The 26,760-nt window shown below is 37.7% G+C and overlaps 1 protein-coding gene across 4 annotated transcripts in view; it reads right to left on the reverse strand.

The window, feature by feature from the left end:
• The window catches only part of ANKIB1 (ankyrin repeat and IBR domain containing 1), an 87,467-nt gene that overhangs the window by 48,020 nt on the left and 12,687 nt on the right, over positions 1-26,760 (reverse strand). For all 4 annotated transcript variants that reach the window (XM_090142815.1, XM_031614472.2, XM_031614473.2 and 1 more), the window contains exon 2: positions 9,913-10,173. In XM_090142815.1, the coding sequence (XP_089998941.1) occupies positions 9,913-10,100 (188 nt within the window). In that variant the 5' untranslated portion in view covers positions 10,101-10,173. The remainder of the gene's footprint in view (positions 1-9,912; positions 10,174-26,760) is intronic.

The raw sequence follows: 26,760 nt of genomic DNA on the forward strand, positions 1-26,760 counted from the left end.
TTTTTTTAACTGTCATTGTGCTGTTAGAGATAAATCCAAAGCACCTTTTTGGTAGACGATTCTCCTACCATCAACATCTGCCCGTATGTGAAAATTACATGGTAAAAGAGTGTCTAACCATCTCTATGAAATCTTCAGTGAGAAACATCTTCTGCACACATCTCTCAATGTTCATTTAAAATATAAGCAACATTTCTAATACAATTTTGTGGGTTTTGTAAACATTGTTGCTGTGGAAAAAAAAAAAAAAAAACATTTTACATAGGAACAATTACTCGTTCATCTTGTTTGCTGCTAACTTTCTGTGTCTTATAAATGGGTGTGACAAACACCAGTGCTAGCAAAGGCAACCATCATCTCACTGGAAACATAAAAAGCATCTCCATCTTTTCTTTATAATTTCCAAAATTCGAAGGAACAACCAAAGCTGAAAATCCACAACTTTAAGTTCAGAGAAGATGACTAATGTCTAAGGAAGGGTAAATTAATAGACGTTGTACCACATGTTCATTATTTGAAAGGGCTCCATTTTTACCAATGGTATTTGGTGTGTAACACTTCCAAAGCTCAGTGCCATAGACCCATCTGATCTGCCTCGTAACTTCAGAGGTATAAAAAGCTATGTTTTGCTTGGAAATGTACTGGTAGAGTGAAAAAAAAAACAACACTGCATACGGGAAATACCACGTAATCACAAGACAGTCACACTTTTCTTTAGTTACAGCTTCCAGATTTTGCATCAAGCTGTAGCTCTCTACAGAATCCAAACTTGAGGTGACAAACGCATGAAAAAAAGTGTTGAAAAAGTGGCAAAAAAGAAATGTCTGTAACATTTACACCTACTACTATCTGTATTTGCACAAAAGCAGCAAGAGACTCAAGATAATTAGGCTGTGAATTTGAATAATAAACAACTGACACATTCCCTCACTCTGAGAAACATCAACACAACTATTTCATCAGGTTTTAATAAAAGTGGGGATGAAAATATTTATGGCCTGTTTCTCTATGCAGATGCTACATAATATTCTTATTTATAGCTATTTATATTTATACATGTATAGATACGTGTACACCCACAAAACATGAAAACGTATATACATTACAAAAATAAAACCAAAATAAAAGCCATTGTAAAGTGAAAGTGCAAGGCACTTAGTATACCATATAAATATAATGCAAATTGCACTACTTTAAGCAAGGTGTACTAGAAAAGGTACAGCAACAATGTAATCTAATCTACACAGGCTTCTCCTTCAGAACATTTCTTCTGGTCTTTGAGTTAGCCAGCCCAGTGAAGTCCAGCTCACTATTAAAAGAGTTAACATTGCATAAGTGAAATCTAACAACTTTTTAAGCAAGAATGGTTAAGCCATGAGTTACAAAAATACAGAAAAGAGCCAAACATTTTTACCCAGTCATTATAGATGCTCATGCAATGAATTAAACCACAATTACTGCATCACTCAACTTCCAAACACAGCAGGTCAACACTCACACGTTACCTTGATGTGAACCTTGAATAATGATGGACATTTCATTAATATGAAGTACTTCCCCTCCACCCCCCTAAAATGTACAAATAACTATGCTGTTCTAGAAAGCACTTGAAGAATTCCTTTTTGTCATGACTGACAGCTGTACAGGAGTATGGACTGGTTTAAATGATATTGTGAAAAGTCTAAGTATTTGCCTGATGTTAACAGCCACAGAGTAACTACAAATACTGATACTTTTATCCATTAGATGTTAGTAGGAAATTATTTATTAGCGTTTACAGGTTTTTCTCTCTTTCCTCAAGATTCTTACACTTCTCCTGCAGCCCAAGGATCTGTATGTAGTAAAAAAAAAAAACAACAACTGAGTAGGATTCAGTGACTATTCTAAAGAATCTCCTGACAGATTCATTAAAATCAGCCTATTTATTTAAAAAAAAAAAAGCAAAACAAACAAACAAAAACCCCAACAACAAACCCACAAAACTCCAAGAACAAAACACCATGGAACTATTATGCTGACCTTTTATAAGCCTTAAATTCAACTCACTCCTTGTCTAAGAACAGTTATTAACACAGCCAGAATGCCTGTAAACACTAATAATATTCTGCTAAAGTAATGATCAAGCAGTAGTTTGGGCTACTGGCAAAACATGGGAATCAGTGGAGAGGCCGGCATGGATACTGCATTGCTGATAGAAGTCTGCAAAGAGTTAATTATTCATTCTGAAATTTGAAGTCTTCACAGACATTTTAAGGTCTCTTATGTCAAGGACTTCACTCTAGCTCCAGATCTTGTATTTTTCCTAATCTGAAATGCCTTCCATTTTTCCCATTCATATGACTCCTATCAAGAACATCTGGCAAAATGAATTAAATCCATTTCCTGAGTACTCAAACAATTTCTACAAATTTTCATAGATAACCATTCATTTGAGGATCAAGTCCAGAGCTTGGTGCATATGAATCATATCTCAGAGCAACCAGAGGTTCAAATGAAATTCTTTGGCTCTGCCAACATTGCTGTTCCACTTATGGGCTTGACGTAATGTTCAGTACAAAAATACTGCCTAGAACTCAAGTATTGTCTTCAATTTCTTTTAAACCAGCTCAATAAAGCCTTAGAATCTTTTTCACTGTATTGCTGCAATTTCAATTACGGCCTTCCCAAATACCTTGTTTTCCAAAAGATTATTGAGGTGACTAAAAGTAGGTCACCAGCTGGTCTGACTTCAGCTGGACTGACTCACTTTAACGTAGCATCCTACCACCTAAAGACGTTTAAGAAAGGTATTGCATCAACAAGAATTTGTTTTGAAAAGTTTAGTGGCTTTGTACCAAGTATTATGACAGAGTATGACTTTCTGTAGAAGTAACCTTTGGCTTGGTACAAAGAAGTCCAAGAGGGACAATGCAGGAGTGTCAAAGGGATACAAAGGAATTGTGGAGCACAGATCCAAACTATGCTAAAAGCAATGAACACAAAACTTGGTCAATCCTTCCAGTGCACCAAAATCAATCATGTTTTATACAAGGTTCTAAAGCCTGTTAGAAGGGACAGCAGCACCAAAACACAGAATTAAATCATTCCTCGTACAAGAAGGTATCAACATCCTTAAGTTACCTTTAACTGTTGAACGACTGGATTTTATTTTTGGGTGACCTCAGCATGGCCTGTTGGACAGCTAGAAATGCTGCTTCCATGATTCCATGCCACTTCTAGCTTCTATTTCAGTATTTTAAGTAAGATTTTAAAAGAAAAAGAGTTGTGTGCCAAATTAGAAGCAGCTTCCAACAGAACTGGCTGCTCACCAGCCACTTTTGTGACTTGAAGTCTTCTGTAATGCAAAATCTGTATGATTTTCTTTGCTTTCTTTGGCCCCTCATCCTATTTATTTCTTTAGAGCTAGAACAAATTCCCTAACTTTGATGTGATCTTCTCAGCTTTCAGAGACTCACAGAATGGCCTGGGTTGAAAAGGACCACAATGGTCATCTAGTTTCAAACCCCCTGCTACGTGCGAGGTTGCCAAGCTTTCTTTCCAAATACATCCTTTGAACCAGTTTTTTTCTAAAAAGACTACCCACATAGAATGCTCTTCTCAAGTAACCACGAGATTATTTTAGATTGGTTTAAAAAAAATGTCAGATGAAATAATAACCATGAAACTACCAAGGAATGGGTTCATCTTTACTGTTTAAACACAAAGCTTCGTATTTCTGTGCAGGGACTGTTATCTTCCTAACAGCTTGTAAATCACCTTGCAGTGTATGACATCTAGTGTTGATATTATTTATACAGCAGCAATGATGGAATTACACAGCCAGTACTAGCAGGCTTTTTATCCCTTTTATTCTTTCTACAAAATATGAATGTATTACAAAGATTGTCTCATCTTCTTCTCTCCCTTTCTCCTATTCTCCAGAAAAAACCCGTTCAATCTGCATGTTCCTTGATGTTTAATGACATCAATAGAAGAGGCTTTTTATTTTCCTTAAATGTCTCAATGAAGTGATTTTATTTAAATTGGAAAATGTATCAATTTTAAACATTGACTCATTCCCAGTCTATATATAATGTCACTGAATACGTTAGCTGGATATAGCATTTAGCGATGAGACACTGACAGATTTCTGCTTATCAGACACTCCAAGTCTCCCAGCCATCATTTCTATAACTATTGAACCAGTAAACCTGTCTGCTGAGGAAGCCAGGTGTGCCCAACTCCAGGGTTAAGGCACCTGACACAATGATTCAGCAGGTACCAACCACCTTGACAATCACAAACAGTACATGGTAACAAAACTAACTTAGTCATCCTGGTGCAAAGGACCAAAACTATACTCTGCTTCTTTACAGCTCAAATGTAATTCTACTTTGCCTGTGGTCAAACAATCACAGGATTTTATTAAAGAAAGCAGATAACATAGAATAAAGAATCTTCATAAAGGTACTGTATTCATACATCTCATCTCACCAGTAAGGGATCTTATTTCTAAAGTATTTGATTTTCAAGAAAAGGCAAAGAAGGATAATATCTGTAGGATTATAATCTGAATAACAAAACATAAACACTCTAACTGCAGGGAAGAGCACATAACCTAGTGTTTTTGGTTTTATAAAAGTTGCAGAAAATCCTGGTAACAAGGAGAAACAGTATCTAAATACACTCAACAATAGCATCTGTAACCAGAGGGCAAAAATACTTTGTTTCAGAAGGATTAATCCCAATTTCTAGACTCTTCTGTAACTGGAAACCTTTGCTTTTACTGCTCTGGAAAAAAATTAACTTCACAAGCTATTGCTGTCTTACTGCTTCTATTGATTTCTCCCAGTGTTCTGCATAGGACCAGTAATAACTGTTCCAAACGAGCCATTTTGGGCTTGAATACTCACAAAGAGCTAAGGCTTAGCAGTATAAAGGGCCTGAACATGAGGAAAAACTTCTTCACCGTGAGGACATAGAGTACTGGCACAGGTTGCCCAGAGAGGTTGTGGAGTCTCCCTTCTCTGGAGATCTTCAAATCCTGCCTGGAGACAATGTTGTGCAATGTGCTCTGGGTGGCCCTGCTTGAAGAAGGGATTGGACAAGATTACCTCCATAGATCCCTTCCACTCAGACTCCTTATGAGTCTGAATATGATGAGAAAAAAAAATGTGTCAAGGATTTAAAAAGCTCCCAAGTAAAACTACAACACTGAAAGTCACACCACAACATATGCTGCAGAACTACAGGTTATCTAAGAAGGCTTTCCCCCATGTGCTCTTTGTCTGCACTGCTTTTATATCCATACACTAAACATAATTTAAACTTACCTTTTTGAGTAAGAGTCAAGACTTTCATTCATAATGGATTATGATAAATCTTAATAGTGGAATAAAATCAATCTGTATGTTGCACAAGGCTCTAAAATCAGAGTGCTACATATCTTCTTTCCGTGTTTCTGATGGTCATGTAACTTTTTATTTTACTTCCAGAAGTCTTGTCTATTATCCACTGACAACTACCTATTTATTAAATTGTGATGAACATAATCTGAATAGCAAATCTGAATAGTTTTGTAGATGACCTTACTGAACTAAATCTATTAGTAACCAAGGCAAACTTCTCTGAAAGTCAATGCTGAATTTAAGTAGCTACAGCAGATACCCACAGGCCATAAAAGAAAATCAGTGAGTAAATGACACTCAAATTGTTCCCATGATATTTACAATATAGTCTGAGAAAGAAAACTTAAATTTTTAGTCCTTCCAAAATGGAAAGCAATCTTCTAGTTTACAATAGAGATGTTAAGGTATATTTTTTCTCTTTGTGCCTTTCTATTTTAATAAAAGGACCCAGGCTGATTGAGGCTGCCAAATCCAGCAGCTCATGGGAGGCAAGGCTGCTGTGGCTCCCCAAAAGTAGGCTGGCCATCCCAGAGGTGAGGCCATGTACATAACACATTTATGCACATGCATGCAATATATGTGCAGTATATGTGGATTCACACAGACAGAAACACTCGGCATTCATGTGACCACAAACACCATCAGTGATCCTTATTCCATTCCACTCTGTTGGTGAGCAGGATGAAGGTCCAACAGTGGGCAAAATATACAACTGAACAGTGTTGATCCCTTCAGTAAGCAGCCTTGGATACTTCTGATCCCATAACTGGCACTTGTCATGGCCTGGTTCTTCCAATTACCTCACACACCCATGCACATGTGATGCAGGTCCCCAGTAACATCCTTCAGACATTCAAAAACTCCCAGCACCTCATGCACTTAAGCACATGCTCGTATGCAGACTGATTTCTTGGCCTCCTGGCTGACCTGCATGCTTGAGGCTGCCTCCCTACACAGAGCTCCCAGGGCACTGACCCTACTCACTGGCTCCTCCAGCTTGATCCCATTAGTGATAGTACACTGACACTATGATATAACATGTGTGTGTTCTGGTCTTTCCAGCTTGCTGGCACCACAGGTTCTGGGACTTCAGCTGTTGGTGCTTAGGCCTCTATAAAAAACATGCATATAGAGCAACACTTAAAAATAGCATTTAATGAGGTCAGAATGGACAGCAGTCACCAGGCACAGAGCATGGGCAAACACATCAACCAGCCACCTGCTTTCATGTCCTGACTGGGCAGAAAAAATGAGCCAATGGAAACCACTGAATGCCTCTGGAAATTTCATGCAGCACTATGAACGTTCTCATTTGTGCTAATTAGTCACAACCAGCAGTTTTTGTTTTTTAAATATTAAATGCTCAGTAAAAGAAAGTGATCTGTCAGGTAAACATTATTTTGGGCTGTAGACCAAATAAAAGTTTTATATTAACTGAATGCCTAACTATTTTCCCTTTTTTATTTCAATTTTTCTAATATATCAAAGCTTTCTATGATACTCATGAAAAATTATCACAGATATAAACCTAGTATTTTAACATTCTTGAAGAATCTAGTGAAAGGAAAATAAATTAAATGCTCATTTACAGAGTTATACAAATAAGCTATACAAATATCTGGTTATAAACTACATACAGTTTCTAGACTGTAAAAACTAGATGAAAAACCCAGCAACTGGATGACTCAGATTGCTGACCTGGTGTAAAACAACTGTATGATTAAAAACATTTGAGGAATTATTGTGAGCATAACTTTCTGCCAGGAGAGTTCATGCTGAATTATATAAAGGTACGTCAGGAGAAGAGTTTTGCTTCAACAGCCTTTAACCTGTTTTCCAGATTCTTCTGTTTCTTCACTTCTGAAATGATTATACCAGGATGTCCTCAGCTCTCCTTCATTAAAAACATGGTGTCTGTACTTTCACTGAGCCTTTCAACTGCCACCACCAGCTATCAGACAATCAGGGAGTCTGTCCATTTGTTTTAGTACTTGGCAACAGCACTGTCAGACAGGCTATTTCTGAGCATCCCAGAACATCTATTATAACATATGCTGCTATTCAACAAGTGTATTCCCAAATGCAACTCACTACTCTGCTTTGAGAAAATTTCGCAAAATGAATATAGGCATGTAAGTTAATATCCATCTACAACAACACAAATATCTGCCTATGGAAAAAAAACAGAATGATACAGTATAGAGGATACTGCCTACAGTTTGAACTACAAGTAAGTGTAGCCACAGATTCCCAAATATTCAAAATGTTCCCTAAATAAATATACAATACCATAGTATTATGGATATCCCATAAAAGCAAATCTCTCTCAAAACATAGACAGATTAAAAATCATTTATATTTAGCTACTGTACCCCATCAGTAAATCAAAGTATTCATTTCAATATTCAATTTATTTAATCCCTTCCTGTATCTGCAGGAAGAGGCTGGACTGGGAATCACTTGTGTCCTTCCTAGCATTAACTTTGTAAACAAGCACACTGCAAGTCTTACTACTTCTTTCAAATAAAAAGGCATTTTTCTTTGTGTAGTATCTGTCACAGTGATTTCTGAACAAATTGGTTACAAGGACAGCAGAAAAGCAAGCGGGAAAAAGAACCTCAATAAAACCCTAATTCCAACAGTACAGCTTTTTAGTAGCAGGCTCTAGCAAACAAAGGTACCTTCACAATATTTATCAGCAAAAAAATATACTGCAAATCTTGGACACAAACCAGGAAAATGAATGATTCATCATTTGTTTATAATGTGTGCAAAATAAAACTGAGTTTTCTTGTGAGACCTAGAAACCATGTAGCTAGAAGTAAAATGTCATTTCTAAATTACTAATTATTTTTAATGCAAAGCAGCTATTCTAAATCTCATCATAATGGCAAAATATGAATTAACTAATGGATTGCTCAGCAGTCAGTAATTATGACTCCATTTCTTCCTGTGTATGCAAACAACTTCATATATTCTTTTAATGAGGCTGTATTTTCTTAAACTGAGAGAACCAACCCGTAAATTTCAGAGAGAAAAACCACATAAAACGTAAATAAGATCTGGATGCTATTTTATATAATGTTTATTTAGAATTTTTTTACAACTGAAGAATGAGAAATGAGAATGTTCTGAGGATGTTAGGAAATTAGAAAATGATTCAGTGGTGAAATTAAAAGATCATTTAAGTGGGAGTGAAAAGTATTTAGCAAAAAATCAAGGCAGAGAAATCATGAAGCATAAAAAAACTGAAGAAAAAATATAGTGGCAGGCCTGGCAAGTGGGTAGTAGTTTCAGCATAGAACAAACCACAGGCACATCAGTTGTAGATATAAGCACAGAGATAAAATGCATATTAACAGTAGGACAGTTCAGCATAGGTCTCTGTCCCATTTCCTAATGTAAGCAGGAGGCTATTAATGAAATTCTCTCTAACACATTATTGACCTGGTTTCATCTGGGACAGAGTTGCTTATTCTTTCATAGTGTTTGGTATGATACTATGCTTTGGCTTTAGGAGAAAAACAACGTTGACAGTGCAGGGATGTTCTACTTGTTGCTGAGTGATGCTGTTGGTGGAGGAAGCAATGACATTTAAATTTTTCAGCTTCTCTTATTGTCCTGCTAGTGAGAGGGGCTGAGGGGGGGGCACAAGGTGCTGGGAAGGGACAGAACCAGGACAGCTGACTTAAACAGGCTAGAGGGATATTCCATACCATATGACATCTTGCAAAAAAACCTTGAAAAATGGTGGGGAGTTGGCTGGGTGAACAGCCCCTGCTTGGGGATTAGCTGGGTTAAACCACAACTACCTATTGAAGAAAAGGTTTAGCAATGTTTACTCAGAATTAAATTCATGAAATACTAGGCTGGAACAGCCTGTACCTGTAATCTCTGGACATGGATAAGATGTGAAACTCCATGTTGTTAATCTTTAATTGGTCTTAAAGCACTGACAAAAATAGGCAAGGATGGAAGTAGCTAACATTAGAGACAGCTGTGTGTACTGACCAACAATAATACATTTACTCATATTCAAGTTTGCTGCTATTGTCCAGAATGGAAAATAAAACTGGGTAATAAAGAATAAATACATATTGTCCCATCTGAAAGTCTATGCAATCAGTATGGCATCCATTGGTTATGACACAGACTCTTTTAAAAGAGGAAAACACAAAGGTTCCTTCCAACCCAGTCCAATCTATGATCAAGAACAGTAAAATAGTCATTATTTTCAAAGAGCTGTGGTATAGGAGCCTTCAGGAAGCAATTTGAAATTGTCTACAATAATGTTATGGAGAGAGAACAAAGACACTAGAAATAAAATTAAAATCTTTTATGCCAGACTGGGACTATAGACTTATTTGCATGTTTTCTATTACTATTTGAAAATGTCACAAATTCTGCTGCAACACACGTACATAAATATATTCATACGCACACACACAATATTTATAAGCTAGCTAAAACCCTTGAATTTCTTAGATCAGTTATTCAGACAAACAAAATACTGAATTACACTCACCCCAGGATACGGTTCATTCCATGCCTAGCAGCATAATGGAGTGGAGTATTGTGCTGGTAAGTTTCTCCATACGAAGTATTTGGGTCAAGAGTTTCTTTTAGTTGAGGGTTACTCTCATATATTTGGCAGGCCAGATTTTCATCTCCATTTATAAGAGCTTTGCGGAATTTGGTGGTTGTGTTTCCCATGTTGCTATTCTATGGCACTTTTTCCTTTCCCCTTCATCCGCTTGTCATGAGGTTCTGTAACATGCTTCACAGCCTAAAAAGACAAACAGTATGTTAGCTATTTTGTAAAGCACTCTTTCCCAGATGAATTAACCCAGAGCTGCAGCACTGTAAGCACGCACGTGAAGAGTACTTAGGGCCTAAAACCTCTGCTCACTAATTCCTCAAGTCCTTATAGGTAGGATACACACAAATTCCCAATTATTCACAGATTATTTCCCTACTGAGTATCTTCATTACAGATACTCTTGAAACATATAGAAAATATAAAGAGGGCCAAGATACATCTGTATTAACAGACACGGATGAAAAGTGAATTTCCACAAATGAGAAGCAAGTAAGAAATTAGAAGTGATTTCAAAACATAGTACAACAAACCCTTCAATAGAGGTAAAATTCTTCAAAAGCATGCAAGAAACTAGATCTCAGTTTAACTGTTACTTAAGGTGAAATACGCTTGAAGTACCTATGCACGTGTTGGTGGGTGAAAACAGCACTTTTTTTGTGCCAGCCAGATCAATACACACAAACACAGGAATCACTACAGCCCCATCTTAGCAATTCTGCTAAGGAGATTCTTTAAAACACCAAACTCATTTTTAAAACAACAGCTGCAGAACAACAGTGACTGCATACATACAGTGCCAGGCAGCACTGCCAGTTGTGCTCTACAGTCTCTTGCCTTTACCTGATGTGAGGGACCAGCAGACTGAGTTACATGAAGACTGGGCAAGCAGAGCATCTCAGCTCACGAGATAGGACAGGAGAAGCTTACTGGACTGTCTGAACAAGCGTGCTGTGTTTTGTGTCAGAGGGACAGAAAGGGGACTCAGCACCAGGCGGCAGCTGGTAGCACAGTGAACCTTCGGGAGGTCGTGCACGAGTCACCACATGCAGACCACTGCATGCCAGATCCTTCCCCCACAGCATACACTCTGAGATGCAAATATGCCAGGCACAGCATGATAGGACACTGGAATTGACTGTGTTGGGAACATACAGTCAGACAGGACAGGAGCTGCCATGCACCCGCTGCCTTATATTCTAGTCAACAAGTATAATGACAACTTGGCAAATAAAAGGACTACCTCAAACTTCTGCATTTGCTTGTCTGCACTTACTGGTGCCCAGGGCAGCTCTAAACAGAAAAAAAAAATCAGATGAATGTAAGGGGTCTAAAGCTGCAGAAAGTCTCAGGGAGTCATGATGTGTATGCAACCCATGTGAGAAGGATTTGGGAAACTCTAAGGGAAAGCTGCAATGCAGAGTTGTGCTCACATGAGCTGCTTTCAGCTACTACTGTGAACTTGCACATCACATTAATAGCAAAAGTATCAAAGAGCAGGACAAGCACACTTGCACACCTTTATTTGCATCTCTGTATGGCTGCAGTTTGCTCAGATTCTGTTCTTCTACATAAGTGCAACTTTCTGCAGTTCTGTACTGTCTCTCTCTGCAGTTCCTCTGACGGGTCACTTGGGGAAGATAAGGGAAAACACCCTCACATCACCTGGATATATGGCAGTCTGGGCCACCCTAGAAGGAGTACAATGGCTGCAGTGGCCTCTATTTTAGTCCCCTTTTCCTTCAAAACTCCAGTGAAGCAATCCCCATTTTGGAGTAGTTGTGTCCTACTGCTTGATGCCACCATGGGATGACAGGTCTGCTACAGCAGCTGACCCAGTATGCTCAGCATGGTGCCCTGTGTTCTCCCCTAAGGTCAGGGGCAAGCCCCTGTGAAGCAGCTGGATGTTCAAATCACAAGGGATGAGCAGGTATTCTGAAAGCAGAAGCATGCCTGTTGTACAGGCAAATCAAAGCCCAACATGAATACTGTTGTCTCTGTATTTTATAACACAAGCATGCAGATACTATATTCATGTTCTTCAAGAAAGCCCCTGTATGTTCACATTACCATTCACAGCTTCTGGTGCTTTAGATTAGCATGCTTCCAGGTACATAAACAACTATGCTACTATAAATATTAAACAGCTTTAGGCTTTAATAAAATACTGTAAAAATCATGGAAAAACCTTCCCTTTTTCAATAAACGAGCAGTTCATATTACCCTCCACATTAAAACAAAATAAAGCCCAAAGCTTTCAAGAGCTGGGATCTTAAGAATAACTTGAGAGAATGACTTTCAGTCACATTTGTTAATGAGGAAAGCTTATGATATTATAGTATCTGCTAATCCCTATCGAATACCAACAGCTCCTGAGACTACAAACCAGGCAAGAAAAAATGCCTAAAGTATATCCTTTTCCTCAAATCTTCATGCAAATCAATAATGCAGTTCCCACTGGTGCCCTCAAAGAGCAAAACTGCACAAAAAACTTCTTGCATCATTCAGAATTAGGATGTATCAGCATCAATTGCTGTGTACTTATTTCTGGAACTTAGCACATGGGTAGCTTCTGTCAGCTGCAGAGCATGTTGCCTCTTGCCCCACCTGGCACATTAAACAAACCTGCCTATGGGCAAGGGAGGCTGCTAAGAGTCTAAGGAGATACGGGACACTGAGGGAATCTGAGAAGAGGCTGGAGCATAGTGAGAATGCTGAGATCTGAAGCAGAAGTCTCTAAGTATTTGGGCAAGGGGCTGTGAATGCATGGGAGAACTGAGAGCCTGAGTAGGGTGGCTACAGTAGAGAAATGGCAAAAATTTAAATTTCATTAGTTTACTGCTGAGCAGCCTGTTTATTTTTTGATGTAGTACGAATATAGTACGTGGTAGAACAATCTTCAAAAATGAATAATATAAAAGATGTAAGCACACTGCTCAAAATATTATGTACATTACCACAACATCTGGCAAATTCAGGAATATGCAGCAAGTACTGCAAAACTGACATCTGCTTCCCTAAAAAAAGCCCTAAAGCCTACATACACACGGAAGGGCTATATATGATACAGACATGATACAGAAAGGTGAACAAAGAAATACAATCGCATACTACTCTACATATAAGGACCACTCTCCAAATCTCAAGATTCTCAGAGTCAAAGGAAAGCAAGAATTTTAAGGATTAAAAAACGGAGCAATGTGGCTTTGAATAGAGAAGAGGAACTTTTCCCAAAACCAAGAATCAGCAAGAGATATTGAAAATTTAGCAAATGGCTAATGCAACTATAATCATCATATTATCAAAAGAAAATTAAATATGATGGAATGGGGACAGTGCATGAAAGCACTTCAGGTGAAGGCAAACAGCTTATATTTGATGTGATAGCAAGAAACCAATCTCTGAGAAAACACAAGGAGAGAAGTGACAGGGTCAAAACTAATCCAGAAAACAACTCCCTGTTTAAAATATAGGATACTATAAATTGTGCTAATGTCTTCCAGCCTCATTCAATAACCAAAAGGACATTCATCTTTCTCACTCAGCCTCTTACGCCTCAAAAAATTTGGTGGGCCTCAGCATGGTTTTCTTTTCTGCATTAGACATTAAATGTGTCAGTACAAATACCCTGTGGGTACAGAGGGGCAAAGCTGCCTTTGTACATTGCCAATAAGAGATGCCTCCCAGCACCTCGGGAAGTCAGAAGAAACCAACACCCAACAGCTGTTGCCTCTCTCAAGCTGCTGAGTGCTTGCTGTATATTCCAGGTCTGCCTGTCTGTGGTTGCCAGCTCAGCTCCCAGCAAACAGACCAACCACTTCAGAGTTCAAAGGAGGCCCTGCTTCAGCTGAAGGAGAAAAAGGACAAAACATGAGCTGATACAGCAAACTTCTGCATCTGAGAATGGCTAAGAGGGGCCCAGGCTGTCTTTGTTGTTGTTTTTTTCCTTTCTGTTAGTGGCTTCCAATCCATTATGTGCTCTCAGAAGACAGTAAGCTAACAAGGACAGCGCTGGAACCAGGCAGTAATTCATCTCAGAAAGGAAATTTAGTTTGCTCTTTCAACCCCTCCCTCATGTGTTTGAAGGCAAAGGGTGTGCAATACGTCTGTATCCTCCCAAAAGAGAAGGGGGCTGGAAGGCCCAGCCAGGTCATGGCCTCAAGGATTGGGAAGTTGCATACAGGAAAGGCTTTAAGGCTGGCTCATCAGCTCCCTGTCAGTGCATTGCACTGTCAGTGTTGCTGTTTTTGCTTTGGGTTTGCATATAAAACTCAGCATATAAAATTCTTAGGCTATTTTTTATTTGTTGTATTACAAAAACATTGCAGTATAAAAAAATGACAATACGAAAATGGCAGTTTTCAAATATTTTACCTAAATGCAATGAGATTCTAGCAGAGCTTTATCTGACAAAGACTTTTGTTTGATAGGCAGATCTATTTGCTGTGTTTTTTAAGTTCTATGATCAAAAAAGAGCTATATCATAGCCTTTATTGTACCACTTATTACTATTATTGTAACATTTATAACAACCGAAAGTATCCTTACAACCTTTTATATCAAAGAGTACAGGAAGAACTAAAGAACTAAAGCAGTGTTTGCTTACTATATCCCCCCACTATTGTTTCAGAATTTCAAACATCAATCTTCATATTTAAAGTAAGAGACTGTTTTACTACTCTGACATTCCCAAATAAAAGTTCCAACTTAAAGCACAAAACCATAATTCTGTTAACACATATTACTTTAAAGTCTAAAGAAAAATTCTTATAAAGTCAATCAAGAGAAGTGATTCTCTGCTTTGGCACTGAACAGTAAAACTGCTATGGACTTATTAGTAACACTGTTAAAAGCAGCACTTTGATACCACAGCTCCATAAATATTTAACAGAGATGGACGGACACTCCCATAGGAGCCTGAAGAACAAATATAACATCAAAAAAGAGTGAATACAGAAAGACGTGGGTAGATGAAGGCACAAATGCAATTATGTTGCAGTTGCACCAGCTGCCCAATTATTATTGATTTTTTTTATGGGCATCACCATATTAGTGAGTTCGAAGAAGGACAATTTTAATGGCTTCATAGGATTTCAAAAGTGGCTCCTCCCTAGAAATAGGGCCAGGCTGCTTGCTCGAAATTTATAACAAATACTGTATGAGAGGGATCAGACAGCTATTTTTGAAACCCCTGACTTCTAACACTCATTTTAGAGCAATGTATTCAATAAACAGGACTTTCATGAGATGACACATCTCTAAATTTACATTGGACCTCCTTTAATATTAAAGCAAGTTTTCTTGCTGAAGTGTAGCCCATAGCACGTGATCGTACAGCAGCAGTTTTCTATCTTGGGAAATCAGGGAAAGGAAAGGGAGACATACTATACTACACAGTACTGCTTAGCAAACTTATCAAAATTAGTAAAAAATACTTAGGTTTAACTGTGAGAAGAAAACGCTAAATATTTCTTGCACAAAAAAATCTTTTATCTATGTAATAAGCAAAAATCATCAGTAGAACTTGATATCATTTAAACACTTTGTTATTCAACTCTGTAACGCTGAAAACTTTGAATACAATTTGTAGGCTAAAAAAATTTTAAAAAGCATATTTTGTACTCAAAAGTATTTTTTTCATGTAAACTATAAGAACAGAATTGTGAAGAAGACACACATTACATAGTCACTAGCAATGATGTCTTAATACTATCAAAATACATTATTACTAGAATTGGTCTTGTATGGTTTTTTATATACCCTTGCAAAGACAACTGATAGTGAATTGCCAAGACAAAAAGGATAATGCTGAAAATACAAAATATTATTCTGCATCCTAAAAGCATATTCTGTTCTAAGCACAGTTAGCTCAAAAGGTAACTATTTTATTTGCTTTGGATACTGCAGTTAAACAGCCCATTTTTAAAAGGTGAGTTTATAAAATATTTATTGCAGTCTGTCCTGCATTACAAATCAAATCATTTGCAGAAGGGAATCATGAACAGCTTCATGTTTTAGGAAAAAGACGAGTAACCTGCTATATTTAGAGTGTTGCACCATGATGCTGGTGCAACTCAAGAGTTATGTTCAAGAATTCTCAGAATACCAGGTCCTCTCAAAGCACTGATTTATCCTTTTTTCTCTTGTCCTCTCCTCTCTCCATGAAATGCTAAAAAATCATCCTGATTGGTACCAGGAGGATGATATTAAAAATAAAACATTCAAAAATGCATACTTACTTTATGCCCAGCTGGCAGAGATGTCTATAATTAAGATATGTTAGAAAATATTAGGTTAAGGCTAATTTGTAAAAGCTTGAAGATTTTGGATTTACCAAACTTAAATCACCGGGCAAAAATTTCCCTTGCTGGACACCTGCATGTCCCATGGAGAAATATCGCTAGCGAATTGTTATGGAAAAGGAGTACTTTTTTTTTTTTTTTCCTTAACTAACTTGGTTTTCTTGTTGTTGTTTTACACTGAGATATTCTAAGGTTAGTGCCAAAAGAGCTTAAGTCATTAACATGAAACAATGGAAGCATCCTATCCACTTTAAACCTTCTGAATGGAGCTAACACTGTCAAACTTGGTTTTATATTTAACACCCCAAAGTAAAGACCAAAAAATAAAATTAATATTTCAATGCAGAAAACTATATACAAATATAATGCCTTAAACCTTTGTAGAAAGATAACCAATATATATGTTCACTTTGTTTTAAATACTAAGGTTGAAAATAACATTGAGAATTTGATTGAATCAAATATAGTATAGGGTCATGAAGGAATGATTTCCTCATTTATATGTCTGTAGGATAGAGAGCTTAATAATCTACATTACAAACTCTTCCTGCTGGTATATGCATGCATACTTAGAAGGTTTAAAGTTATTGCTGAAGTTGGCAATTTGAGACTTCAGCTGGCTAACTCAGGCACAATGGTTTCGATCCAGGTGGAATATTTCCTTTTAGACACACTTCTTTTGCCCATGTCCAACTCAGGCTTGTGGAGAAAAAATAATTTTAAGCATAGCTCTGGCTTCCTTTGCCTTAATACACTATCAGCTATGCAATCAGGACAGATGTAGCAGAAATTAGAAGCAGGTATTAACTGTATGGAAACAAATCTGCATTTTGTAGCTGAAGTAATTGCTACATGAATTTCCATGGTGTTGTCTGCAGTATTTACACTTTTCATCATCAAAATGAAATGTGGTAAATCCACTGGGAGTAGGTAAATAAATGTATAGAAGCACAAGATACCATAGAGTCAGATGAGCACAGCATTCCTGCAGATAGTAAAAAAAAAAATAAAAAATAAAATTAAAAATAAAAATATAATGGCACAGTTTAAAAGGTGCATCTGTTTCGATACATCCTTTTTTGTATCCTAAGAGAGCAACAGTTCAATACAGTAGAACAGAATTATCATTCTGTAACTGTACTCTGGAGTATGAAATAGTCACACTTGTAATTGCAAATCACTTCAGATTCATTCCAGGATACCATGTCTTTGGAAAATTATTTAAAAACAAACAAACAAACAAAAACACAAGAACAAGAACAACAACAACACAACAAAATCTGCAAAGTTCTCTGAAATCCACATAAAACTTTGAAGTTGCTCTCAGTAAAGCATTTTGTCAAGGCTTTAATAATCCAATTTCATTTGATGTAACTTAGTTACTGATACAAGAGATGTTCTCCTTTATGGCCTTTTCAGGATCCAGCCATAAAACACAGCAGGACTCCTTTTGGGATAGCTTTTCACTCCTCTGCTTAAGTAGACTAATAATATAATATACCTGTACGTAGTACAGTACTGACATTACTACCCAAAGATCTCATCTATCTAGATCAGTAGCTGAAGAAACGCAGTAAGAAATGCTCACAATTCATTTAGATTAATTCAAGCTAAATGCAGGAATGTTTGATAGTTCTGGCATTATAATTTCAAACACAGTGTTTGTTGTTGTATAACAAATGCACGATAGACTGCTCAACCTACTAAAATACCTCAAAACACTTCTGACACGGTGCATAAAATACTGGTAGCTCAATAAATGCCTATAGAAGTGCTTTCTCTATGACAAGTCACACCACTTTTGCATCATGTACCCCAGAAGCAAAAGTGAACAAGTATCATCCAGTCTTCTATATAAAGATGTACAAGCAGTGATGACTCAGAACAGTTTGCATCAGTAAGAAACTGACAAACACGAACTAGAGACTGGCACTGTTCCCTCAGTCCCTCTCACACTGGCAGCATGAGAGCTCCATTCAAACGCTTCTGATGCCTTTCTCCTTACGCTCACACTCCAAGGTCACTGTGCCAGCTGGGGTGGGAGCTTCTTTTCAAGAAGGGCTGGAACATGTTTTGTTTAACTGTACAACAAGCAATGATCCAGCTCAGTTCAGTTAAAGACAAATGTCTATCACCCCTAAAATCAATTCCAACAGACAAAAGATACATGGTAAAACAACCACCAAGGACTACAACACAAAGGCTTACAGGGTAATAGATGGGGGAATAAACAGGCTGGCCCTGTGTGGAGCCAAGAGTTCAAAAAAAATGTGTGGATTCCTGTCAGATTGAGATGCTTAGAGAAATAGGGGGTAATCTCAAGCAGTGTGTGCATGTTTGGGTACCATAACATTAAAAGGACATAAAACTATCAGAGAACGTCCAAAGGAGAATAACAAATATGGTGAGGGTCTAAAGGGCAAGAAGTATGAGAAGCAGCTGAGGTCCCTGGGTATGCTCAGCCCAGAGCAGAGGGGAGACCTGATGGTGGCTGCAGCTGCTTACAGGGCACAGAGGGGCAGCGCTGAGCTCTGCTCTGTGTGACAGCGACAGGGCCCGAGGGAACAGCATGGAGCTGTGTCAGGGGAGGGGCAGCTGGGGCTCAGGGAAAGGGTCTGCACCAGAGGATGGTGGGCATGGAACGGGCTGCACAGGACAGTGGTCACAATCCCAAATGCTGGAGTTCAAGGAGTGTTTGGACAGCCTTCAGACACAGGGTTTGGATTTTCAGTGGTGCTGTGTAGGGTCAGGAGTTGGACCCTCCAACTCCTGTGGGTCCCTTCCAACTTGGGATATTCTATTCTATGAATACCGTTAGGAAAGGAATAGAAATAAGCCACAGCAACACAAGAACACAAGCTAAAAAAAAACCTACAAGGAACTTAATTAACCAGCCTAAACAGGGGGCAATGTACCCTGACCCTGTCTTGACTAAGTTCAGGATGTATTTTTCAAGTACACTTGCTTAGCTTAATACAGCTTAAAAGCCTTGTTAACATTCAGGTGAACAGGTTTGAAACTGCACTGTAGCCTGAAGAGAACCCTCTGGAGAGCCTCTGTTATCTAGCCAGCTAAAAGCTCTCACCTTAGCGCAATACCAGTGCCACTAAACTGATACAAAAGAAATCCACACTTTTTGGCCTTCCAGGCACATGTACAGAAAGCAAAAATAAAGATGCTGCTAACACAGGGCTGCTGAAGATCAGAATCCTCCACAGGAAAATCTGAAAAAATTCTTATACGTTGAAAAACCGTAACACACTCCTGAAGCACACACCTCCCAGCACAACGCTTTCTCATAGGGCAGTGAACCATTTGGTAGGGTCACATTGTAGCTGTACTTTGCAAATAAGAAAAAGGTCTGGATGGTGGATCTCACGAATAAAGCCACGAATACACAAGGTAAGTCAACTGCAATTGGGCTGTACATAGCTGGCAGTGCTTCACCTACTTTATAAAAACATACAGTCACGTTCTGTAGAAATATTGAAAATTTGAAGTCAATGACATTCTAACATAAAAAAATTACTGGGTTTATGAATAAGTTATTTTAATAAAGTAAAAAGAGAAGTAAAAAAGTTGAGCAAGCAAGTAAAATTGGGTTTTCAAGATAGATTCTCCCAAAATATTGGTTGCACTATTAATTGTCAGAGTAAAGTAACAATCACAGAATCCTATCACTGACTTCTGACCAACAGAACAAATGTTCAGCCTCTGGACTGCTGACAGTCTGCATGTTGTAACAGTTCTGAATAAAGTAATCAACCTTAGGCTTTGAAGAGTGACAGAAGACATCTCTACTTGGTGTATTATAATTATTACATACATATCTATGGGATGAAACTTTCTAAAATACATTCTACATTAAAACAGTATCTGTTTCTATGTTATTCAAGTGGGCAGTGAAGAAAGCATATTAACTGCTGGAGAAAGATGACAAACATTATTCACAAAAGTGCTGGACTAGAAACAAACATGCACATACTTCTATTGTTTTCTGGAAGCATTCTTACTTGCTAGTTTTGTTCTCCATAAAGCTAAAAGACAATGTGACCTCACTGATCTTTCAAAGATATCGTGATTTTTTTCAGATGAACAAACAAATCAATTTCCTTTCAACAAAGAGGCAATTTAACTGGTCAGCACTCCTTCAAAGCAACACATTCATTTGAGGTCTAAACACAGAATCCAGGAGATCACTGCGTGTTTGAAATGAAACAAATTCCCACAGCAAAACACAGTTTCTACACAGTATTTCAGAAGGGTTTTACAACATTTCAGAGAGACAACTACGGGAACTGTTTAACTCCTTCAAATCAAAGATTCGCACATCCTGTTTGCCAAGGTGCTCAGTTCCCAGGATGTTGAGAACACTGCTGCTACAAACTTGTCCCTCAGCTAACCAGACTGTCATTACTTGCACCTTACCTATGCCCAAAAATCAAATGCAGTTTTGATAAAATATTTAACATACCCACTGGCAAAATGCTGACTCTGACGGGGAAATGGCAAAAGACATACCAGATCTAACCTAATGTTAATTTACACAATTCTGTGATTAAAAATGTAACCTGAAATGCTTTTAACTTTTGGCTGAACATGTATACTGAAATACTGGGTTGTTTATTCCACTGGGTACAAACTCTTTAATCACACACATGCAGGGTATGCATAACAAAACTTAATTATAGCATGTCACTTACAGTTTGTTTTTGTGAAGATTATACTTAACTCTAGTGTAATTGCAGTGAAACACAGTGCTGTTGGTATGATAGTGATTTTGGATTCCAGATAATATCAAGCCAAAGAAAATAAAGAAAAAGAGTGGGAATAAAGTTTATTTAACATAACAACAAAAAACAACTCACCTCCCTCTCAAAAAAAAAAAAAAGAAAAAAGAAAGAAAGAAAGAAAATCTCCCAAAAAACACACACAAAAAACATCCCTTAGTTTGAATCAGTTATCCTCTTAATAAAATCAATGTACCTCGTGACTGGCATAGACAGTAATGCAACCCTAATGACTGCTGTTCTGAGTAGAATTCTATATTGACCTTTACTGTGTAAGGCAAGGAGTGGAGGAAAGAGAAAAAGTACCAGAGTCTTCTATTGTGCAAAACCCGACCCATTTTACATCAAACTGCATGAAATGGAGTACAGAGGCTTAGCGTTACAAAGATTTTCAAGAACCACCCTAAAAAAAGTATTTATTTTAGCCAAGTAATTAAATTTATGTAACTTCATTTGAAAAGATCTTCAGCTATTTACTTGGAGTAACTGTATGGACACTGGGATGATAGAACAGCTACCTGTGTTCAATGGTTAGTGGAACCTTCTCCATGATTGCTCCCAAGAGCAATGGTAAAGCCAGGCATAGAAAACAGGAACAGCAGCTCTGTCATCTCTTGTATGCTCCCACAGCTCCTGATGGCACCCAGAGCAGGTAGTGGGAAAAAGAGGCAGGAGTAATAAGCCTGGCTGGATTGCCAGGAGCAAGAAGAATGCAGGATGCCAGGGAAAAAAGCCTAAATAGTTGGTGGGCAGAAAGTCGAAACAGGAATGGGAAAGGACAGTAGAGAGTCTGCATCATCCACACACCATTGCAATGAATGCTATATAAGGAAAACCAAGTAGGTGTTTATTTAAACTGACAGACATAAGAGCATACACAAGTAGGTGAATTGTAGTTATCCTACAAACATTCCTTATTCTGGCTTTTATTTCTTGGAAATGATTGGGATCACATAAGTCTCTTAAAATGATATCTACTTTGTTGAAACTTTCTCAAGTAATATATGTCTGTGTTACTAATCCATACAATATGCCAGCCAGGACAAGGTTTCCTTCAAGAGCAAAGAAAGAGCAAGGAATGAACTCAAGTTGACAGAAGACCCTGCAGTACTCCTTACTCATTATGTCACAAGGGTTTTTGTTTACCTACATTATATAATTTAGCCAGAGCATGATTCTCAGTCACTATTCTGAATGCAAGAGGTCAAAATAGAATCATTTAATTGTGAACATGCACTCTTGTGTTTGTGAGTATCTGGTGCGTACACAGTAACTACATACACTTTGCATCCTTCTGTATGTCATCCAAACTCAGAGTACCAGGTAGCTCTATTCAGTTTTTCCTGAAGCATACCACTGCTTTTATGACTTTGAAATGACTTGGAGCCATCAACACTGCAGGACACAATCAAAGCAACTGAATCTAATTGCCTCTTTCCACAGGGTATGACATTTCCAATGCCCAGAATACCGAAGTACTGTCACTTATTCACAAAATCAAGTTCCTCACAGTACATTATTTTCCATAATTTTGTTGCCAGAAAATACATCCCCAAACCAGTGACACTGAGAAGCAAGCTTTCCTCCTCAAGTTAGCAACTAGTTGTTCAAATGAGTCAATGAGTCTCCCTGAAGCATAAACAAACCATTAATATTACTACTTTTCCTGTCATCTAAGCTTAAAAAAAAAAAAAAAAAGTGTGTTACAATGCCCTTTAAAATTAAAAACATTAAAAATCTAAGCCATAAGCAAAGGAAGCAGATGTTCTATGACAGAAATAAAGTTATTTTTCATTTCATATTTCACTTTTTCTATGCTCGTTACATAGCTGAGATTGCTGAGAAGTGTGGAGTGCTGACCATTGAGATCTCTGCTCAATCCTGCCTGGCACACACTTCTTGTGTGCGCAGAGAACTGTAGTTAACACAGACCCCACTCTCATTCTTTCAAAAATCCAGTCAGACTTCTCTGTTTCAGTCTTTTTTAAACAGCAAAACCTTGACATAAAACCTGTTCTTTATTTTCTAAACCACAGCATTCAGATACCAGATTCTTACAACTTGTTTCTACTGCCTGAAAACAAAAAACTCTGTGCAGAAATGTGTCACAACAATAAAAGAGCATCTGTGCAACAATAAATCCAACTGCATTTGTACTGATTAAGGCTAACTGGTTTGCAGTAGGTTTTCATTTTAAATTATTGCAGTAGTTGTAGAAAGGCAGGAACAGCTTTGTTTTATTGGTTTAGCATACAGGCTACATCATACCATGCTTCACTAAGCAGCCTATGTAATCAAATTATTCTTCCTTCAGATAAAATCATTTAACATTCTTTTTTCTCTTCAGTGCACTAATTTAATGGCAACTTCCATGAGTTCGGACTAAAGAACACTGAGGCATCTCTTTGGACATCATCCTACGTTTTGGTAAAAGCTAAGAGAAGGCAGGCCTGAATGCTGCTCAAACAATACCTGGGGCAGTGTGAAGATGCAATCCCAACTGAATGTGACAATGTGAAAAAGCACTAAGTCGATCAAATGGTTGATCAAGGTGAAAGGCTACCCAACACAACAAAAGATAAAGAAGTAGAGCAACGATTTCTGGATGAAAACCACTGCCCCAACTCATGAAGAAATCCAAGACGTTTCACAGAAGAGAGAGAACAAGCTCTCAGGTACTGAGAAAGGAAGGATCCCTGATGACTGAAAGGGCCCCGATCGCTGTGCTTTCCAAGAACAAGACGTATCTACCCAAAAAGGAATAGGATGGTGCTGATCTTCCAGATGATCTTCTCAGATGATTTCTCCAGGGTGTTTCTCTAACACCATTATGAGTTTAAATGCAGAAGAAATGCAGGAGTAGTTTTTCTCAGTTTCAGCTACCTTCTGCATTGCAACTGTTCCTGGACCTCAGAAGCTGATATAATTCATTATGTTCCCGACAGCAGTCAGTCTGACATGTTGCAGAAAGAGCTGTAAAAAGCCTAATCAGACCAAAAATAATCTGCTAAGAGAAAAAATGTATTTAGTCCAACAATTAATGGATGACCATGTCCTGAAATGCAGATTCCTCATCATACAGATTTATTTGTGAACGTTCTTACTGTCTGCATCATTATGTCCACAACTGCAAAAATTCTAATAGATTCTTGGAGCCACTGCGTTATTGATATAATTGATGTTCAGTGTGGAAATCTGACTAACCACTTTCTACAGCCAACTAAGAAACTCAAAACATTAATGAGCTTTTGATAACTACATTACTAAGCAAAAAAAAAAACCCAAAGAAATCACTCTTTACAAAAATATTGGACAAGCTTTAGAAAAAAACTAATTGCAAATATTATGCTAGGAGTTAAAAAAGACTGTAGGTCTCACAAAGAGTCCTCTGCAGTTTTGGAACTTATTTCACACAGTCTGGAAAACAAACAAACAAATGATAAACCATGCTGTTCCTCAGAAATAAAAGCAATCTTTCTTAATTGGAATAAATATGCAAAATTCTGAATGTAACTAAAACAAGCTAATTCCTACCTTAAAAGAATCGTATATCCTATCTCAATTTGCTTTGAAGACATCAACTAAAAGCAAGCTGAATTTTATTTATGTATACTATTAATGACAACCAGATTACTCTTTCAATTCCAGCAATCTCGTTTACCACTTCTAATGCTTATATGTCAACATTTTATCGATAAACACATTTTATCATGCGGCTTTTGTGAAACAACACTGTATCTGGATTGCAGCAAAATTTCTATTGAGTCACGGTATGAATGTACTTCACAGAATGAAACAAAACAGAAGGTAACTTCAGTTCCTTTAAGAGCTTTCTGTTACTAACGCATGTGCCTTTCTTTCCCATTTTGTTTCCAAAGATGATATAATTGAAATAATGGTCTTACTGAATCAAATACTTCTCATCTAAGATTTTGTCCAAGAAAGCTGCAGAGTATATACTACAAGAAAGTATAAAAAACAGAAAGTACAAACCAATCCTTTTCCACAATTCTCTGCTTGTCTTCAGCAATTTAGCACTTGATGAATGCTTGAGCCAGACGTGCAGCTTGTGTATTAATAAGCTGCAGTACATTTTTCTTCCATTAATCTGTTCAAAAACTCCCCGATACTACGGAAATTTTTTAACAGCCACAACAATTTCACAGCTTAACCAGTCAGTGTGAAGAAACACCTTTCTGTTTGTAATCTGACACTTGAGAAATATCATTTTCACTATCTACAAGAGCTGAGAAGCAGTCAGCAGAAAAAAAACTCTCTCTACTTATCCTTGTGATTTTAGAGATTTCTATCATATTGCCTGCTACAGGTATTTGTTCTGCTGTCAGATCAATCTTTTTAGAGGTTACTTTTAAACACTGATTCCTAATCCTTATGAAATGGATTTGGTGCAAGTTTTCTGTTCCTTTTTGCAGTTTCTGATCTTTTTCCAATGCCACTAAAACACTTTTGAGCTGAGAGAGCAGAAGCTGTATACAACATGCAAAATGCATGGATTTACACGGTGGTGGCATGACCTCTATTCATTGAATACACAATTTCCTTTTGGGGCCGGTGGAAGACATTGAACTGATTTTCCTCAGAGGTATTTATTATAACCTTGAGATCTTGTTTTTGAGTGGTCATAGTTCAGATAACCATTTTATATATAAATTCAGATTTTTTTTACCAACCCTGTGACTCTTCCACATTTATCTAACTGATTTCCACATGCTACCTTCTCACCACTTACCATCTTTCCCAGATCACTTATCTGTACATCAAAAAGCACACACCTGTCTGGATTCATTAAGACTTTTAATCGAGGCATTGTGTCAAATGCCTTTTGGAAATCCAACTAGATTATAACAACCGTATCTTTCCCTTTAACTTCTTCAAAGAATTTCAATAGGTTTACAGCACCTGACTTTTCCCTTATGACAACCATTGACCATTCCTCAGGTTGCTTTATTTCTCCAAGTGTTGGCTGATGCAGCTCACTCTTACAGAGTTTCTCCTAATATTCCAGATACAGACATCAGGCTTACACTAACAGTCAGTAAGCCAGCACTGAAGTAGTGTTAAAGCAAATGTGACAAAATGTATTTTTTGCACAGTTTTAATTACCAAGAAGTGTACTAAAGAAAGCCATATTCACACCGAGAAAAATAACCTGAAAGAGTCTCCACAGCTTTACCACAAGATCCAAGACAGGCTGACAGTTCTGAGATCAGACCTACAAAATTAGACCCTGGCTCTTATCGCAACATACGTACATCTCACTTTGGCAAATGATATGTTATAAAGGGATGGTGTCTATGCTAATCTCCTTTACTTTGTTTGATTCAGCCAGAATTCTGTAAAGAATATCCTTGAGGCCTATTTCTTACACTAAAATGAAAGGGCGACGGTCTGTCTTTCAATGATGCTAAGCTATATTAGACTTCCCACTGCCTCTTGAAAGACTTCTCTCCCGTTGGAAGAAACTGAATTATGAAGGAAAGACTGTAGTCAGACATAGGACAAAGAACGCAAGCTTGTAGGAGAGAGAATGTAGCACACTGCTTTTTGTTGTAGAACAAGAATATCAAGAATGATATCAAACAGTAGCAAGAAGTCCTAAGAGTCCTCAGAGAGGAAACTACCTGTTGGGTAAAAAACAATGGAATACAGTAATGTCTTTCCCC

Source organism: Phasianus colchicus, chromosome 6 (genome assembly GCF_987193195.1).
Source record: "Phasianus colchicus chromosome 6, bPhaCol1.hap1.1, whole genome shotgun sequence".
Taxonomy (NCBI): Eukaryota; Metazoa; Chordata; class Aves; order Galliformes; family Phasianidae; genus Phasianus; species Phasianus colchicus.